Raw genomic sequence first — 19,594 nt, 5'->3', positions numbered from 1 at the left:
TAACTTCGCCGCCTGCTCTCACTTCCCACCACAGGCCCCGCCGCTCGCCCGATTCCGCCCCCAAATTCGTCCATTCTTTTATCTCCTCTCCCATACTCTCCTCTCCCGTACTGACGGCGCCTCATTCACTTGACCTGGACTTAAAAGTTGTGTACTTTTCTTGGAGTAAATTGCTCAAAACCACCACATTTGTGGCTAGGATACTCCAAAACCACCATCTTTATCAAAAATCATAAAAAACCACCACTTCTGCGCCTAGTGAATAACAAATCGCACTGATCCGAAATTGAGCGCGTCTAATAGTAAAACTGACGGGTGGGACCTGTCTATCCAGCCTGATGTGGCGAAGACAAGTCATAGTCAATGTTTGACCTGTTGGTGTGGACCAGGGTCCCACCTGTCAGCCACACATCTTGTCTCCTCTCTCCTTTCCTTCTCTTCCCTCCTCTCCTTCCTTTTCACCGGAGCTGCGGCCATGGATGAACGACAACGGCGAGCCCCCCCCCCCACCCCGGTGCGCCCTTGCCCGCTCCGGCGAGGCCGAACTCCGGCGTGTCCGCGCCCCTGCCCACTCCAGCGAGGTCGAACCCCTCCGGCGAGATCGAGGCGCCCCGTGCCCGCTCCGGCCCCGTGTGCCCGTACCCCTGCCCACTCCGGCGATACCAAGGCCCCGCGCCTGCCCGCTCCGGTGAGACCGAGGCCCCGCGTGCCCGCTCTGGCGAGGTGGAGCCCGTGCGTGCCCGCGTCCCAGTCTACTCCGGCGAAGCCGAGGCCCTGCGTGCCCGCTCCGGCGAGGCGGAGCCCGCGTCCCAGCCTACTCCGGCGAGGACGAGGCCCTGCGTGCCCGCATCGCTGCTGTAGGCTGCTGGGGAGGAGGCAGCGGACCACGGCGCCTTGCGGGGTGGATCCGGTGGCCGGTGCCTAGATCCGGCGGCTAGTGACGAGGGAAGCTCGTAGGGCGTCGCCGCTGTGTCAAGTGAGGCGGTCGGAGCCGGCGAGGCTAGCGAAGATGGTTGCGGGCAGGTGCATGGCACGGTGGTAGCGGTCGACATGGTGGCGTGGTGGCCTGAGGATGAAGAAGAGAATGGGGAAATAAGACATGTGGCTGACAGGTTGGGCCCTGTGTCCACCTCAGCGGGTCAACACATTGACTAGGACTAGTTTTATCCACATCAGCCTGACGAACGGGTCCCGCTCTTCAGTTTTGTTGTTAGTCACGACTAACATCTGATTCAGTGCGATTTGTTATTCACTAGGCGCAGAAGTGGTGGTTTTTTGTGATTTTTGACAAAAATGGTGGTTTTGAAGTACCCTAGCCACAAATGTGGTGGTTTTGAGCAATTTACTCATTTTTCTTGTGTCTAATTCGGTTGCAGCGATGCTCCGTGTCGAGGGGGGGACGCCCTGATTCCGCGCTGTTGCCGTACGTGAGATCTCGGGGTGGCCATCTCGCGGCGGCGACATGCCGTCTCTGCAGCTGCTGCAGTTGACGGACCGCGGACAGGTGCTTCTGGCTTCCAAGAGGTTTGCTCCCTTATTTTTTTTCTTGCTATTCTTTCCAATTGCGTCGTGGAATGCAGTGTTTGCCTCCTCACTGTCTCTCGTGTGGAACCAGGAGGACTCTCGCTGTTGTTTCTGGCGCGCTGATTGCTGGTGGAGCTTTGGCCTAGGCGACTACTAGGCGCCGGCGCGCCGGCCGAAATTTTCGGCCGGTCAACGCCCCAGCGTTGGATACAGCCATATGTAACCGTCAGATCCAGATAAAAAAAAAGGAAAAAAAACCCTCGCTCATGTACAACTCCATGACCTCTGACCGCCCTCGCTAGCAGCTCACCAGAGCCGCTCGTCCTCATGCTCGCCGGATCCGCTCGATGGAGTGCACGTCGGAGTTGCTCGTCGGAGCGCACGCCGGAGCCGCTTGCCGGTTGTAGCACCGGTGCTCACTGGGCCACCCCCAATGCAGCAATTTGTAGGGTCCAGCAAAAAATTGGCCTCCAGTTTGCAGCTTTTCCGCTGGAATTAATCGTTGTAGCGTTTGCACACGATGTGGTAGCAACAGAAATTTGCTGGTTATAACAAAATAAATTCTCTGGTTCCAGTAAAAAATCAGAAGGGGATGGTAGCAAAAATCAAATACAGTGGTAGCAAAACAAAAAGATGGCAGTAGCAAATTTGGAGTGGTTCCATGAAAAAAGATGGATCTGGCAAAAAATCAAATACGGTGGTAGCAAAAAATGAAGACGGTGGTAGCACAAATCAAAGGCAGTGGTAACAAAATAAATTGAAGTGGTTCCAGATACATCCAGCAAAAAAATAGAAAAAATAGGGTGGTAGCAAAAATCAAAGACGGTGATAGCATAAATCGAAGATGGTGGTAACAAAATTTGGACTAGTTGTAGCAAAAACAATCACTCCCAAAAAATGGCGGCCACACCGGTGCTAGCAGTCTTGCAGGTTGCAGCTATCCGCAAAGCTGGTTGCAGCTCCCCGAAATGCCGGTTCCAGCAAACGGCATGTGCCGTCGCTGCTCTGGAACGGCTGGTTCCAGCTCCCCCGCGGTGCTGGTTGTAGCTCTCTGTGTAGCTGGTTCCAGCAAAAAAGCGGCGTGTATGTAACATCGCCATTCACTGGGTGGGGAAGGGGGAGGGGGTCGAAGCTCATGGCCGCGAGGATTGAAGAAGGTTGTGCGTGGTGGTGGTGGACGGCTTGACGGTGCCAAGGAGTCAGCACGCGCGCGAGCTTTTTCTATGGCCAAGATGAAAAGAATGAAGCAGCAAAGAGACAGAGGAGGAAGAAGGGTCCCGGTTCCCCTCCTTGTGAAGAGATAAGGATGAATTGTATGTGGTGGAAAGTGAGCCACGTGATGACTAGAGTTGGTTGGCTCACGGGCTGTGTCACGGCCGAATCGAAGGTCGTACGATCTGGCTTTAATCAACGACGCGCGTGCAGCCGGCGGAACGATTCGGCCGGCGCACCGACAGGAAACGTTTCCCTTTGGCCTATGCCCGGTCAAGCCAGAGCTAGCGGAGGAGGCGTTCGGAGGCAAATTATGGCAGCGAAGCCAGTGAATTGGCCACCAAAGGGGATGGGTTGAGTCAAAATGGTAGATTGGCTGCAACAAAGCGTAAAATGAGTGGGCTTAAATCTTTGCATTTCCTAACTGCTATCCTGCTGAAGAAGATTGGTCCCAATGGCACACGCTTCCTTCTAGGCTTGGTATTAACAGCGGTAAGTTCCACCATTTTCTATGATTGCATTCTACTTTTGGAACTTGTGGCCTGTCACAACTCACAAGTGATTCCAATGTCGCAACTGGCCTACTGCTGCTAGCATATAAAGGAATCATTTGTGAATAAATCTGTATTACTCATCCTAGTTTCTTAAGGAAAGCAACCTAACAATCCCATGTCAATGAAGAAAGTTAGCAAAAATATTTTTTCCTGAGAAATAGAAAAGAAACAATCTATGTTCAATGCATTTTCCATATGTTTTGATGGTAAAATTTTGAATGTCTAAAAACATTTTATCCTGACTATTTAATAATATGTACTACCATCGCTAGAAACTTTTTTTAACTATTGCTACAAGTTTCTGTTTTTTCAAATGTCTACCTTTGGGAGTTTTGGACAGTATTGGAAGCTTTACTAATGATCTACAGCACCACATTCTTTTTTGCAGGTGCGGCGTACTGCTGTGGGGCATAGATTGGCAAAAGTTCAAGGCTTTTTGTTTAAAGCAGCGTTTCTTCGGCGTGTCCCAACATTTACACGCTTGATCATAGAAAACCTTATATTTTGTTTCCTCCAATCCACATTATATCAAACATCAAAATACTTGACAGGGTCTTTGAGTTTGCGTTTCAAGAAAATTTTAACCGATATCGTTCATGCTGATTACTTTGAGGTACTTTTACTGCAATTTGTTTCTTCATTGGTTCCATTTTGTGTTACTTCCAAGTGCACACATTTCTCACCTGCATCATTGCATTATTTCCTCAGAATACCATGAAGAGTATTATAGAATTTGAATGCCAATAAGGAGTATTTTCTAAGTTCTTAATCTATCAACATACTAATTTGTTCTTGTCAGTATTATGTCATAGATTATGGGACCATTTATAAAACTAGTGATCAGTGCAGCAAAGAACGCATAGCTGTCATGTCATAGAAAAAAAATTTCCATAAAAGGGGAACTATGTTTCATCACGTGCTATTCTCCTACAATCTAAAGATGAATATCGTTTCTATGATAGTCAATTATAGTATTCGGTTGGTGCATGAAAAATATGCTTACCATTTTTTTCTAGTGCTGTTACCAGTAATTTTTTAATCTTACCCTTTCTAGTGCTCCCATTTTCTTTATGCTAGTTGAATTTGCCTGCCAGTTTTTAATTTATGCTAGCATTAATTACTTTTTTCAGTTAGGTTGTGAAGATTATAATTGATTTTGGTTTTAGAAGCTATTTTCCCCTGTTTTCCTTCATGCCTTATTAGGAGAATGCAGTTGCTTTTAGTCATGCGTGCAATTTTAGTACACATGCTAGCAGCTATGTTTTTCATTAATTTATTTAACACTTCTCCTTTGAAATACAATTTTGACAAGACATTTCACACTCTTGTTTGCTCTATCTCCAGAATATGGTTTATTACAAAATGTCACATGTGGATCATCGAGTATCAAATCCAGAGCAAAGGATTGCTAGTGATATCCCAAAGTTCTCTTCTGAACTAAGTGAGCTTGTACAGGATGATCTGGCTGCGGTTGCAGAAGGGCTAATATACACCTGGCGTCTCTGTTCGTATGCTAGTCCAAAATACGTGGTCTGGATTATGGTAAATTCTTGATAGAAAATCTTGGTAGCGATGCTTTATTTACTTATATAAGATGTGATAGCCTATAATAACCTCTATGAAAGTTATTAGTATTTTGTATTGACAGCCACTTTCTTCCTGCACTCATCACTTGGTAATTTTATTATATTTAAATGCTTTCAGGCATATGTACTAGTTGCTGGTGGGGTGATAAGGAAATTTTCTCCTGCTTTTGGAAAACTGAAATCCACGGAACAACAACTGGAAGGAGACTATCATCAACTACATTCACGATTAAGAACACATGCGGAGAGTGTGGCATTTTATGGTGGTGAGAACAGAGAAGCATCTCATATTATGCAGAGGTTTGAGGCTCTTGTTGGGCATCTGAATCTTGTGCGTCATGAAAACTGGTGGTTCGGCATGATTCAAGATTTCTTTCTGAAGTATTTTGGTGCCACTGTGGCAGTTGTCCTTATCATTGAACCATTCTTCTCTGGCAACCTTAGACCTGATTCATCAACCCTTGGAAGGGCTGAAATGTTAAGCAATCTTCGATATCACACAAGTGTAATCATATCGTTGTTTCAGTCCCTTGGGATTCTTTCTATCAGTTCAAGACGTTTAAATATCCTGAGGTACAGTTTTCCATCTATTTTACAAATTGTTAACATTACGTCATTACACCATAGGTCCGAATCATGGAAGGTGACCCTTTGCTCCAAAAGTTACTGAACAGTGGTGCATCTATCTAATTAAATCTACTTTTTTTATGCCGTTGTAATTTGACAATAGTGATACTTCCTGTTCCATTTCTGACTTTCACACTGAAAATAACTTCTTTTTTCATGAAACTATTTTAGTGCTATGATCCACATTTTGTGAAGAGGGAAGAATCTCACTTTTGCTTTTTGTTGTTTAGTGGTTTAACATTTTTCCAAGCCAAAGACATTATTTCATTTTGTGTAGTGCTTGGACGAAGCATAACTGGAAATTGTTACATCCTGCTGTTAACTTGTGATTTAGATATTATTTAATTTCAATTTGTGGAGCTTATGATGTGATTCTCTATTTGATTTGACCTGTTGCATTTTGTGTTAGGTGACCTTCTGAAATTAAATAGAGAATCACATCATAAGCTCCACAACTTAGCACATGTGTTTAGGCTTGAGGTGCAACTTAGCACATGAACCTGCTGGATTTCTAACCATGCCCGTTTCACAGGTTGACCTGGAATACTTGCTAGAACTCTATCCTCTTGATAAGGAAGTTAACTGGGGTGATGAGCTGTCCCTTGGTGAGCAACAAAGACTAGGAATGGCCAGGTTATTCTACCATAAGCCAAAGTTTGCCATACTTGATGAGTGCACTAGTGCTGTAACGACTGATATGGAAGAACGTTTTTGCAAGAAGGTTCGAGCTATGGGTACATCTTGTATAACAATATCTCATCGCCCAGCTTTAGTTGCATTTCATGATATTGTTTTGTCCTTGGACGGTGAAGGCGACTGGAATGTTCAGCACAGAAGGTTGAAACCCTTTAAATAAGTTGTTAAATGTATGTTCTCTGAATTAATTCACTAAAAAATTAGTAATATACTATTTTTGCAGGGAGGACTCTTCCTTTTCCACTGAAGAGTCTGATTTTCAATCATTAGAAACTGATCGCAAATCTGATGCACTGACTGTTCAAAGAGCTTTTATGAGAAGGGCAAAGGTATATGATTTTTGGTCTACTGGATTTCTGTTCCATCATCATTAACAGGCACAACTTAACTCATGCTTCTGTTTAATGGGTTTCCTCACCAGAACAATCCTTCGTTGGGGTCCAAGGACCATTCGTACTCTACAGAGGTCATAGCAACTTCCCCTAAGGTGGAAATAGAACATGCAGTACGGACATCTCGGGTTCCACATTTGCGATGCCACCCAAGACCTTTGCCTCTCAGAGTAGCTGCAATGCTCAACATACTAGTATGCTGTTCTCCTTGGTGCCTTTCTGTTCCCCAATAATTCACTCAGCCACTACTTTAGAATTTAGAAATCTTTGCTTGTTGGTTACTCCTTTGTTTGAACAAAAACATCTAATGTGATATAATTACTAATAACCTTTCGAGTATACTAATGCTCTACAAACTAAGGAACTAGTAAAAAAAAGAGGAGATTCTACACACATAGATCGGATGAAGCCCCTTAAACTAGTTCTAGGAACTTTATTCTCGATGTTGATACACCCTGAAATTCTTATGCTACTCTCCTTTGCTCCCCAGGTTCCTAAACTTCTTGATAAACAAGGCGGGCAGTTGCTTGCTGTTGCTGTACTTGTTTTCTCTCGTACATGGATCTCTGATCGTATTGCTTCATTGAATGGTTCTTCCTTTTCACCCTTGGATATCTTTCATAGTTAAAAGCTGCAAGTAAATTTCTCATATGATATGTCTCATCTTGCCAGGGACAACTGTGAAGTTTGTCTTAGAGCAGGATAAAGTTGCCTTCATTCGCTTGATTGGTGTCAGTATTCTACAAAGTGCTGCAAATTCTTTTGTGGCACCAACTCTTAGGTAATCATTGGTTAACTCCATTTCAAAGATTTATTACTAGTTAATTGTTACACATGGATGCCATAGGGTCTGTTGCTGCAGCTTTAGTGCACATAGGGCAACAGCTATAGATGTGGCTACAAGCATCAAAGAGACATAGCCTGCATGGAAGCCATGCAGCAAGATAGCAGCAGCTTGCATAGCAATATATGGAGGACAGCATATTGCTAGTTGTTTGATGCATTGTCTTATCTTAACATTAGGAAGTTGCATTATTTGACAATTGATATGTATCAGGGATTGGTTTTAATTGCATGCACATCTCGCTAAGAAAATTTAATGAAGAACATACAGTGTTTCATCAGTGAATTGCATGCTACAAGGTTTCTATAGTGGGAGTATTTAACGTAGGATTGAAACTTTTACATGTATCTGTACAGGACCCTTACCTCTAAACTTGCCCTTGGATGGCGAATTCGCTTGACCAATCATTTGCTTCGATATTATTTGAAAAGAAATGCATTCTACAAGGTATCTTCTCAAGCAAAAACACATAAACACATTATTGCTTTAGTTTCCTTTACTGGTTACCTGTTGCACATTATCGCTTCTCAATAGTCTAGTTATGGTATGACAGGACTTTGTAGGTGGTGTTATAGCTGTTCTGATATTCATTTGAATGCATCATTTATGTGACAGTCTGTACTAGTGGAGAGTTGGAGACTGTTTTGTTCAGTATGAATTGCTGGGGTTGTTGCTTTGTTGGGCACTTGCTTATGTAATTGTATGGGTGTGCCTCACAGAGCTCGCTGTTTGAAATTTTAATTATGGGCTTTGAATGGCAAAGGTAAAATACTTGAGCCGTTGCCTAAAACGTACCCTATACACATTTGAGCTAGTCAAAATGTTCTTTTTAGTTAAATCATAAGGCAGAAATACTCCCAAGTTAGAAGTTGTGCCTTCTCGAAAATTCAATTACTTTAGAGGTTCTAATTTGGATGCTCCAGTCTGCATGATGGAACAAGATGCTGGAGTCTGGTACCTCCGGCGCTCCAGTGGGCATCAACTTTGTGTGTATTGTCCAAGCTGGAAATTTGGATTTTGGAGAGGGATAAAAAACAATAAGGGAATATGTTTGACCTGTAACGTAGCCTCCATGCCCTTTTCTATACTCCAATGCATTTATTTGTTCCTAGTTTTTTGTGAAGACGGAGATCCTGAGTTCTGAGACTGGAGATGGCCTAGCCATCATGCTGTCTAGTGGTGGCATGACAATTGTTTTAGGGTTGAGATGGACAGGAAAAGTAACAAGTTATCCTTGTATATGTTTTCAGGTATTCAACATGTCAGGTAAAACTATTGATGCAGACCAAAGATTAACACTTGATGTAGACAAGTTGACCACTGATCTTGCTGGCCTAGTTACTGGAATGGTAAAACCAGTGGTTGACATTATTTGGTGAGTTATCCTTGCATCTATTGCTAATTATGAACTTGGTTTAAAGTTACCCTAGAATTCATTGTGATAATTCTAGCCAAACTCACCAGGTTTACATGGAGAATGAAGCTCTTGTCAGGACGAAGAGGAGTTGCTATACTATATGCTTACATGTTACTGGGTTTGGGCTTCCTGAGAGCAGTATCCCCTGACTTTGGTCGTCTCTCGGGCCAAGAACAAGAACTTGAAGGAACATTCAGGTAAATACTGCATATGTTGTTGCGTCTTGGTAGAGCCAACATGCCATTTAAAAAAATTGAAGTGCTAATCTGATGAGCTTTTGCAAGGTTCATGCACTCAAGACTGCGGACACATGCTGAATCAATTGCTTTTATTGGTGGTGGTTCAAGAGAGAAAGCTGTGAGTTCCATCGCATTACACAGACAATACTCAAGTTCATAAAAATGACATGTGTTTAATACATCAGTTAATTAAATGCTTGTTTGATTATTTTAGCCTCAAATGTGAAGTGCAATGATAGGTAAATAGTGGATTGTTGAATGATAGCTGGCTTCTTTTTTTTTTACTTAAAAAGCATATTTTTGACTCAGCCACTCTGCTGAACTTGTAACTACATTCTCACTTTGTAGCTTTATGAAACCAGATATTGCTTCCTTACTGCTTTATTGTGTTTATCACTCTATATTTAGTTTTGCCTGAGATAGTTTGCTTTCCGTACCTTGTTGTCACCTTCCTAGCGAAGTTAATGTTTGCTTGTTTTATTCTTAAGAGTAGCTTGTAGCAGCCTGATTTCAATTTTTTTCAATGTGTTATATTTAGAGATTATGAGATAAAAATGTTATCATTATCCCAGACAGTGTGGCTTATTTATACACATTGCGTGTAGCCATGACGCCATGTACATGAGATGGAATATTGAAGAACTAGGATAATATAATGTGGACACCCAGTAGTTCCATTTTCTGATACTTCTATATGGCATTTGTAGAGACAATTAAGTGCTTAGACTTTAGAAACTGTTCGTGTGTGGTTCTCTTTCAATTGTATTTGCAGTTCCAACAGACATGTTATATTTATGAACTCTAACTGACAAAGGTCCCCACCCCCAACTAGCTCTTCTGCTACCCTTGCTGTGTTAGATGACATGAACCTGACTTTCAGCATATAATTCTTTTCATATATCAGATGGTTGAGGCTAAATTCGTAAAGTTACTTAACCACTCAAAGATTCTCTTGAGGAAACAGTGGCTTTATGGTATTGTTGATGATTTTGTTACAAAGCAACTTCCTCACAATGTGACATGGGGTCTTAGTCTATTATATGCTTTGGAGTACAAGGGAGACAGAGCTTTGACCTCAACTCAAGGTTACTAATCTTCACAACTCTTCCATTCTACATTAATTTTTCATCTTTAACATCCCGAAATACATTGTTCCTTTGGTTTGTGTAACAGGAGAGCTGGCACATGCTCTACGATTCTTGGCTTCAGTGGTTTCACAGAGCTTCATAGCCTTTGGCGACATTCTTGAGTTACATAAGAAATTCCTTGAACTCTCTGGTGGGATTAACCGTATCTTTGAGCTTGAGGAGCTTACATGTGCCGCTCAAAGGAGTAAGTTCAGACCTTTTTTATTCCATGCAGGAGAACTGTGTATCAATATATTAAGAAGAAAGGGTGTAGAACACGAACAGAATTACACCAGTTAGATAAAACCTGTTCATCACGACACACACTCACTATTACGTTGGCTTTCTAACAGACAATAAAAATCATGTTAAATTCTCTAATTAGATTTTTCAGTAAGGAATTATGTAGCCCATTTTAATTGTGCATAATATAACACAAACTAAAACACAATATATTAGGGTAGTAATTGATCCTGTTATTGAACTGTCAACTTGCATAATTAGGCTCTACAGAATGTACTGGTATTTTATACAGCACATATTGTGACGAATCCTGTTCAGCATATTATGGTTGAACTTGCCACCTCCTAAGAGTTTGGCACGTGAAATCTATGAAACAACATTCTTATAGCAATTCTTTTACCATTCCATCATGCCAAGTTAAATAGTAAGGCTGTGTAGCAGTGTACTGAAAATGGTGTGGTGGGCTTTATATGTTTGTTAACAGTTGCGTGTTTGCAAAATTGCCAATAGTTGGCAGAAAATTTAGGGTGTGTTTGGATCCTAAGCAAGAATGATTCTTGCCTTGCTGGGCAAGGGCTGGCATTTGGTACAAAAGAAAACAACTCACTTTTGATGGCAAGCTAGGCAATAACCGCAGCAAAAAGCTTGCCCGCGAGCCGGATCGGCTCGCTCGCGAGAGCAAAGTGCGGCATGAAAGAAATTTTTTGGCAACTGCTAAACGACATGGTGTCCTGTGTGCAAGTGCTAGTAAATCCAAAGAGTGCCTAGCCTCCGCGAGCTATTGCCTGGATGGATGGGCTAGCTGGGCATATCCGAGCTAGGCAAAGGTCAGCTACGAATCCAAACGTACCCTTGATAGCTGCCACCCTGAACAAGTTAAAAACTTTGATAGTTGCGCCAGGTTGAAGTTAGTGTTCATGTTCTGTCATTAGTTAAGTTTTCGAGTTCAGGTTACCGGTTTAATGGTACCGTCTAGTATTGTTGAGAGCCAGATTGCCAGGAGATGCCCGGTACATGATCAATGGAAGTGGGAGGCTATTCAACATGGGCATGATGCATACCTTGTTAGCTTTCCATCTTTCGAGGACTTGGACAGGGTGGATGGTATACAGATGACCGTTCCGTCTGTTAATTCTCAGATGACCGTTACCGCATGGAGGTCTCAGGAGGTCCCACATAAGCTAGAGCTCCAGAAGATTTGGCTCCATGTCGAGGGGGTTCCCCATACGGTGCGCCATTTTTGGGGCTTATGGGCCGTGGGTACTTTGATGGGCAAGACCTTGGACGTGGATCTTATTAGCCTGCGTCGCCGTGGAGTTGTTCGTATTCTCGTGGGTATGACTAACTCTCAGATTTTGTCAAAGGACAAGGACGACGCTGGGCCTTTTGTTGCTTCAGATGTGGTGGTTAAGCTCAAGGGCTACACTTTCACGTTCAGGAGGGAGCCGGCAGGATACATTCCGGACCCTGACTTTGTCCCGTTCATTTGGAGACGCAAGGGTGATGATGCTGACGATGATAGCGGCGCTAAGGAGAAGGATGATGAGATGGACACTTCGGAACACACTGGAAATCCGTCGAACCATCCGTCGTCTAGTTTAGCACCGAAGGATAACACTCATGTGACTCAAGATCAACGCCGGGAACTGTCGAGTGCTGGCTCTGGTGGTGCAACGAGAGGTGGTCCTGTGCTTTGGGCGGTCACTCCGTTTAACTCTTCGCCGCAGACGCCAAGAGGCATGGAGCTTGTCGCGAATCTTAGAGTCAACTCCACTTTGAGTAGTCCTCTCGGAAGATCGCCGCGGGATCATACACAGGACTCGTCCTCAACTCCTTCACCGTGCGCTTTGTTTGCATCGCAGCCCGCGCCGCATTCTCAGCCGGCATCATCGCAGTCCGCTGCCCTCCAGTCGGTGCAAGACACCGGCGGCTCGGCGGGGCGCCTGGAATCTTCTTCAGTGCACCTACAACCTGCTGCGAAGGTGGCGTCGCAGCCGCCGCCGCCGACGCGGACGGCGGCAGCCAAGCCGGCCGTCTTCAAGCCGGTGCAGGCCGCCAGAGGCATAGCGGGACGTCCGGTCACGCCTGTGATGAGCCGGCAACCCATGGCTTCGGTTGAGGCGGACAAGCATGCAGCTCACGTGGAGCTAGACATGCATGCAGCTCACGTAGAGCTAGACATGCATGCTTCTAGTGGGCTTGGACGTGTAGGCCTACCCCAGGGTGTGCAGCCATGCATAGTTGAACCTACGGCTGCTGTTCAGTCTCAGTCGGAGCCGGACGTGTCCACTGCTGCTCTTGGGTCTCAGGCAGAGCCTGACGTGGTCGCCTCACCCATGCCTGCAGTCAGGCCATCTTTGGCAGCGGCGCCACGTGTACCGGCGGTCGAGATTGCCGGGGAGGGGGTTGCTACTCCACCCTCATCCCCTCCTCCGGCAGCAGTGCATGCGCGACATCCTTCACCGGGGGTGACATCCACACGCCGAAGTGCTCGACATGCGGTGGCCGATGATGGAAGGACGGACACCGACGAGGACTCTTTGACCAAGGCTATGCGGCGTAAAGCTGTGCAGAACCTTGACAACCAAGGTACTTCGTCATCGCCCAAATCATTTTTATCTTTTTCTACTACATCCATTGTTGCTAAGTTAAATAATGTGGGTGTTAGTCTAGGAAATAATGAGAATGATATTTCTGTTTCCGCAAACGCTTTGAGACATTTGGAATATGACCGATTGAAGGTTACTCCACAAGTTTCTAGCAAATCTTTTATCTCACATCTAGATGAGGAGGAGCTGCATGCCACATCAGATGGTCAGCTACTCGCTCATGTAGTAGGGGAGGTTTCGGACGTGGGTTTGGAGGAACCCGGGCTTAGTTCATTGATTGAGCTTACAGCTTCCGGTCGTAAATCCAAGTCTGGTCGGTCGAAAAAAGGTCGTAAACCCTATAAAAGGGCGAAATTTTCTAAATCTCCTATTGTTTCCTCATGAATGGCATGTTCTTTAATAGCAGAGGTCTTGGTGACTTGGCTAAACATCTATTCATTGCGGAATGTAATAGGGATTACAATTTAGATTTTTTGGCTTTATCTGAAACGGGAAGACGTGATTTCTCAGTAAGTCTGCTTAACCGCCTTTCTGGTGGGATAGATTATAACTGGATTTCACGACCACCTCGAGGTCGTTCTGGGGGCATTTTACTCGGCGTTAACACAGAGACTATGGATGTTTTGGCTAGTTCGGAAGGCGAGTTTCATATTAAACTCCATATCCGAAACAAAGCTGACAACTTCACATGGACCCTCGTCGTCGTGTATGGGGCAGCCCAGGATGAACTCAAGGCCGTTTTTCTCCGTGAACTGGTTAATCTAGCGAAAGATAATCCCTACCCCATTCTTATTGGTGGGGATTTTAATTTGCTACGATTTCCAAGCGAGAAAAGCCGAGGTAGGTTTGATAATCACTGGCCTTTCCTTTTCAACGCTGTCATAGACAGTCTAGATTTGCGAGAGGTTTCAATGATTGGAAGACAGTTCACTTGGGCGAACAGTCTTTCGGAGCCGACATATGAGAAACTAGATCGCGTTTTAATGGATACCGACTGGGAATCCAAATTCCCTATGGTTTATATTCGCGCTCTTCCTCGTATAGAGGCTATCTCAGACCATGCACCCATCCTCTTAACCACTGGATCTCCACGTCCACAACATCGACGCAAGTTCAAGTTTGAACTAGGTTGGTTACATCGAGATGGATTCTATGATATGGTCAAGGAGGTGTGGGATAAACCGGTTGCCGAGCCTACCCCAATACACAAATGGAACAACAAAATGCGTGCATTACGTAAGTTCCTTCGTGGTTGGGCTAGGCACACTGCGGGTATCCTCAAAAAGGAGAAGCTTCGTCTTTCATCCATTATTGATGATTTAGAAGCTTTGGCAGAGATTAGAGCTCTCTCTGACCTCGAATTAGAGATCAAGAGTCAATCGAATGCCAAGTTAGCTCGCATGTTGCGCGAGGAGGAACTCAAGTGGTACCAACATTCAAAATCTCAGTTTATCCTCAAAGGTGATTCGAATACGAGATATTTCCATGGTGTCGCCAATGGTAGACACCGGAAGAAACTTATTCATTCCCTACAACAGGAGGAGGGCATGATTGAAGGGCATGAGCAACTTAAGTCTTATATCACTAGTTATTATAAAAATCTATTCGGGACTCCTCAGGAAGGAAACTTCTCGATGGATGAGTCTCGAACAGATGACATCCCCCAGGTTTCTGATGCGGAAAATAGCCTTCTAACAGCTCCATTTTCTGAGGAGGAAGTTAGAAAGGCAGTTTTCCTAATGGAGCATAACAAAGCACCGGGTCCAGATGGTTTTCCCGCTGAGTTCTACCAGAACTTTTGGGAGGTCATCAAACATGATCTCCTACTCTTGTTTGGCTGCCTTCATGTTGGTCAACTAGAGTTGTTTCGCTTAAACTTCGGTGAAATTATTTTAATACCTAAGGTTAATGAGGCTGAAAGGATACAACAATATCGTCCAATATGCCTCCTTAATGTCAGCTTTAAAATCTTCACTAAGGTAGCGACTATTAGGCTCAATTCGGTTGCTGAACATGTGGTTCGTCCTTCTCAAACTGCTTTTATGCAAGGCAGGAACATCCTAGATGGGGTTGTTGTCCTTCACGAAACAGTTCATGAATTGCATCAAAAAAAACTGAATGGGGTAGTTCTTAAAATTGACTTTGAAAAGGCTTATGACAAAGTCAAGTGGTCTTTTCTTCAACAGACTCTCAGAATGAAAGGATTTTCTGCAGAGTGGCGCGCAATGATTCATAGTTTTGTGGCTGGAGGTAGTGTTGCCATTAAAGTCAATGATGACGTTGGCAACTATTTCCAACCAAAGAAAGGATTGCGACAAGGTGACTCAATATCGCCCATGCTATTCAATATAGTGGCGGATATGTTAGCGGTCATGATTGAGCGTGCCAAGGTTGATGGCCAAATTGATGGGGTAGTGAATCATCTAGTGGATGGTGGTCTTTCTATCCTTCAATATGCCGATGATACGATTCTCTTTATGGATCATGACCTCGAGAAAGCAAGAAATCTGAAATTAATTTTATCAGCATTCGAGCAACTCTCAGGGCTTAAGATAAATTTCCATAAAAGTGAATTGTTTTGTTTTGGCGAGGCTCAAGACGAGGCCCATCTGTATGCCGACCTGTTCGGATGCGGGTTGGGCCAGTTTCCGATCACTTATTTGGGTATACCGATACATTATCGAAGACTCACAAATGCTGAATGGAAACACGTCGAGGAGAGACTACAAAAAAGGCTTAGCAGTTGGAAAGGTAAACTGCTATCTCTGGGTGGGAGGTTGGTCCTCATAAATTCAGTACTAAGTAACATGGTACTGTATATGATTTCCTTCTTCCAATTGCCGAAAGGAGTTTTACATAGATTGGATTACTTCCGATCAAGATTCTTTTGGCAAGGAGATAGCGAGAGAAAGAAATATCGGCTGGCTAAATGGAGTGTGGTTTGCCGTCCCAAGGACCAAGGCGGGTTGGGAATTCATGACCTTGAGGTTAAGAATAGAGCCCTCCTTGGCAAATGGTTATTTAAGTTGTTGACCGAAGATGGTGTATGGCAAACCCTTCTTAGGAGAAAATATGTGGGTTCAAAGGCGATATCCCAGGTATACTGGAAGCCTGGGGACTCTCATTTTTGGGCGGGATTAATGGCAACGAAGAAATATTTCTTCCGCTATGGGTCCTTCTCAATTAAGAATGGCTCGGAAATTAGATTCTGGGAGGATAAGTGGTTAGGTAATGCTACTCTCCGGGAACAATATCCAGCTCTATACAATATTGTACGTCACAAGAGTGATACTATTGCCAAGGTTTTGGAATCATTTCCGCCCAATGTGACGTTCAGAAGGGATTTAATTGGACCTAGACTTCAATCGTGGAACATATTACTTCAACGATTATCCACGGTACAGTTGTCACAGGGGTCCGATTTATTTCGTTGGAACCTACATGAGAATGGGCAATTCTCAGTGGAATCTATGTATAGAGCTTTGATCCAGTCTGACGTGCCAGTTGATATTAATAAGAAGATCTGGAAGATGAAGATACCTCTTAAGAATAAAATCTTTGCATGGTATCTTCGTCGCGGAGTCATTCTTACTAAAGATAACCTTATTAAGAGAAATTGGCATGGAAGTACGCAATGTGTATTTTGTCCGCATGATGAGACAATAAAACATTTGTTCTTCCAATGTAAATTGGCTCGTTCTATATGGTCAGTCATCCAAATAGCTTCTGGCTTGTACCCTCCTTGTAGTGTTGCTAATATATTTGGCAATTGGTTACATGGGATTGATCACAAGTTCAGAAGTCTACTTAGGGTGGGAGCGCTTGCCGTGATTTGGTCGCTTTGGCTATGTAGAAATGATAAGATTTTTAACGATAAAAGTACTTCGCTTATGCAGGTTATCTACAGATGTACTGGGACGCTTCGTTTATGGTCCTCTCTACAACGAGTGGAGAATCGAGACCTGTTTACGGAGGTGTGTACACGATTGGAGGTTACGGCGAGGGATACTTTTATCCAACATGGGTGGCAGCATGATCTTAGGATTGGGCCACCGACGGTTTAGGCGCTATACAAATATACTTTCTTTGTATTTCGCCTTCCTTTTTTATTTTTATTTTTCGCTTGTTGTGAGGATATTGTTGGCTGTGTGCATCTCAGTTATGCAGAGGCCGGGTGTTACTTAAACCTTTTAAGTAATAAAGCGCCCCTTTTCGAAAAAAATGGTGTCTTCCAATGCCATCAGTGCAGCCTCAGAAGATATTATTTCAATTCATGAAGTGGACATCATAACACCATCACAGAAGCTATTGGCTAGTAAACTGTCATGCAATGTAGTACAAGGGAAAAGCCTATTTCTGACTGGTATGCGATCTTCATTATTTTCTTCTCTACAGTGACCTTATATTAACAGGATTCATTTTACCCTTCCTGAAGGTCCCAATGGTAGTGGAAAGAGTTGTATATTTAGAGTGCTTAGAGATTTGTGGCCCACCTTCTCTGGGAGAGTTATCAAGCCCTCTGAAGGGATGTTCCATGTCCCTCAGCGTCCATATACCAGCCTAGGTACTCTGCGGGATCAGATCATATACCCTCGCTCACGGGAGGAAGCAGAGATGAAAGTTCTCTCACTACATCAAGCTGGTAGGCCCACTTACTTTTTGGTACATGTGTCTATTGGATTAGCAAGAAACCATGTGTTTGAAAGTGTGAACATAGCTTTATGATTTGCTAGGAGGATGCCAGTTAAAAGGGCGTACTAAATTATTTCGTTGCTTGTCCTGATAACGGGAAAACTGTGGTAATATAGGCAACAAGGCTAGTGCTTCCATCCTGCTTGATGATCACCTGAAGACAATTCTAGAGAATGTGCGGCTGGTGTATCTTCTAGAAAGAGAAGGGTGGGATTCTACACCAAACTGGGAAGATGTTCTGTCACTAGGGGGACAACAGAAGCTTGGGGTGGTCAGTATTAACTGGCAAGCCACCTTTATTTGTTTTTTCATTTTGTATGTTGTTGAGTTCATTGAAAGCAACTCTCTCATCTTTGTTCTAGGCCCGTTTGTTTTTCCAGCATCCTAAGTATGGCATCCTCGACGAGTGCACCAAGTACACTTTCTGTCACGATTTTCTTTTGACTTCTCCGATTTTTTTTAAATACTGTTTGCTAATTAATTACCGTGGTTCCTAAAATTTTCCTTGATTGCAGTGCTACTAGTGTTGATGTTGAAGAACATCTGTACAGGCTTGCAACTAACATGGGCATAACTGTGATCACTTCCTCACAAGTAAGTGCTTCGATAATCCCTGTGACAACACAAAATTTCTTATATTGGTGAACTGTTAATGTTTAGGAAAAAAAGATAATGAACTGTTGTCTATTATCACCCAAAATTTATACTTTGTTCTCAGGAATGAAAGCAGAGTTTTGCTGAAAGCAACATTTTTCATGTTTATTACAGAGGCCTGCTCTGATACCCTTCCATGTCTTGGAGCTGAAGCTCATTGATGGTGAAGGGAACTGGGAGCTATGTTCGATCCGCCAGTGAGTGATGCCATACCTGAGCGACTGAGCTGATGCTACCATGTGCGCCAGTCACCTGCATGTACAAAAGCAAGTAGATATCGCATTGCCATTTGCCTATGGATGGATAACAGACAGTGGCAGTGTTGGTGTCCTGAAAGACAACCATATTCTTGTCAAAATATGTTTGGCGTAGAACAACAAATTACTCATAGTTTAGCTTACATCAAGGAGAAGGGTGGTGCATGATTGTGATCCACGAATGATGTGTGGCGAGGTTTAACTTGTAGAGGTGTTTCCGAGTTGCAGTAGTTGGACAGCAGAAGAGACATGTAAATTAGCAGATACCTATTGATTCATTAGATTGCATTGTATTAGATTCTGTGTAGTGTAGTAGACAAATATGCTATCACAGGCAAATCAATAAATAACGTGGATGCTGCACGGCTAGCGTTGTTTAGATTAGAGGCTGTACTGTATGTGCAAAAAAGCATCTGGCTGCATGCATGTAAATGGCAATAATTTGCTGAAGTCTTGCTCCTTTTTGTCCATGCTTTTTTTAAGAAATGGAAATTTCCAATCCATGCGCTTGGTTTATTCCTTGTGACTGGAAGTATGTGCTGCATTTTTTTAAGAGAGGAGAATCGAGGTGAACTCCAATCCTGTCACGCCAAAGTTGAAGTAAGACTGTAAACTTTGGCACCCATTTGATTAGCATCTAATCGAATCATATTTGGTATGACATGCCCATATTTTGGTAGAGCGTGTCCATTTTGGCCTGCTCAAATTTTGGTACGACAAGTTTTGACACCCATAAAACTCCGCCTATGTCTTCTAGGCATAGCCGGTCCCAAGCCCGGGTAAAGGAGGAGGGTTGTGATAGGCTTGACGAGCCAACGTAAAAACTAGCCAGTCCCATAGGTATGAAACCCATTTGAGCGAGAATAGTACTAGGATGGGTGACCTCCTAGGAAGTCCTCGTGAAAGGGTTTCATATCTAAG

At 43.7% G+C, this 19,594-nt stretch overlaps 2 protein-coding genes and 1 long non-coding RNA gene across 3 annotated transcripts; all 3 read left to right on the top strand.

Annotated features, from left to right (window-relative positions):
• Positions 1 to 664: 664 nt before the first annotated feature.
• Positions 665 to 1,770, top strand: LOC119268717. The gene is made up of 2 exons (XR_005133265.1): positions 665 to 1,524; positions 1,616 to 1,770. It is a non-coding gene; the product is annotated as an uncharacterized LOC119268717 (long non-coding RNA).
• A 1,359-nt stretch (positions 1,771 to 3,129) lies between these two features.
• On the top strand, positions 3,130 to 19,189 carry LOC119272457 (ABC transporter D family member 1-like). The gene is made up of 22 exons (XM_037553943.1): positions 3,130 to 3,228; positions 3,679 to 3,903; positions 4,635 to 4,832; positions 4,995 to 5,449; positions 5,504 to 5,519; positions 6,036 to 6,340; positions 6,423 to 6,528; positions 6,621 to 6,785; positions 7,082 to 7,181; positions 7,264 to 7,372; positions 7,792 to 7,882; positions 8,686 to 8,810; positions 8,900 to 9,049; positions 9,137 to 9,209; positions 9,996 to 10,176; positions 10,265 to 10,423; positions 17,266 to 17,433; positions 17,506 to 17,712; positions 17,879 to 18,033; positions 18,125 to 18,177; positions 18,278 to 18,356; positions 18,531 to 19,189. The coding sequence occupies exons 1-22, from the start codon at positions 3,130 to 3,132 to the stop codon at positions 18,615 to 18,617; spliced, it is 3,306 nt and encodes a 1,101-aa protein (XP_037409840.1). The 3' UTR covers positions 18,618 to 19,189.
• On the top strand, positions 12,535 to 17,239 carry LOC119268716. Its single transcript, XM_037550415.1, has 2 exons — positions 12,535 to 13,050; positions 16,967 to 17,239. Exons 1-2 carry the CDS (start codon positions 12,552 to 12,554, stop codon positions 17,104 to 17,106), a joined length of 639 nt encoding a protein of 212 aa, XP_037406312.1. The 5' UTR covers positions 12,535 to 12,551; the 3' UTR covers positions 17,107 to 17,239.
• Positions 19,190 to 19,594: the final 405 nt, after the last annotated feature.

This window comes from Triticum dicoccoides, chromosome 3A (genome assembly GCF_002162155.2).
Source record: "Triticum dicoccoides isolate Atlit2015 ecotype Zavitan chromosome 3A, WEW_v2.0, whole genome shotgun sequence".
Classification (NCBI taxonomy): Eukaryota; Viridiplantae; Streptophyta; class Magnoliopsida; order Poales; family Poaceae; genus Triticum; species Triticum dicoccoides.
This window is presented reverse-complemented; position numbering and strand designations above follow the sequence as displayed.

Bases quoted from the DNA above. Each gene is read 5' to 3' on its own strand.
- LOC119272457 (XM_037553943.1), top strand. From the start codon at position 3,130: ATGAGTGGGCTTAAATCTTTGCATTTCCTAACTGCTATCCTGCTGAAG. The intron at 6,341-6,422 runs GTTGAAACCCTT...CTATTTTTGCAG, and splicing joins TGGAATGTTCAGCACAGAAG to GGAGGACTCTTCCTTTTCCA. The intron at 18,034-18,124 runs GTCAGTATTAAC...TCTTTGTTCTAG, and splicing joins GACAACAGAAGCTTGGGGTG to GCCCGTTTGTTTTTCCAGCA.
- LOC119268716 (XM_037550415.1), top strand. From the start codon at position 12,552: ATGAGCCGGCAACCCATGGCTTCGGTTGAGGCGGACAAGCATGCAGCT. The intron at 13,051-16,966 runs GTACTTCGTCAT...TCGCTTATGCAG, and splicing joins GCAGAACCTTGACAACCAAG to GTTATCTACAGATGTACTGG.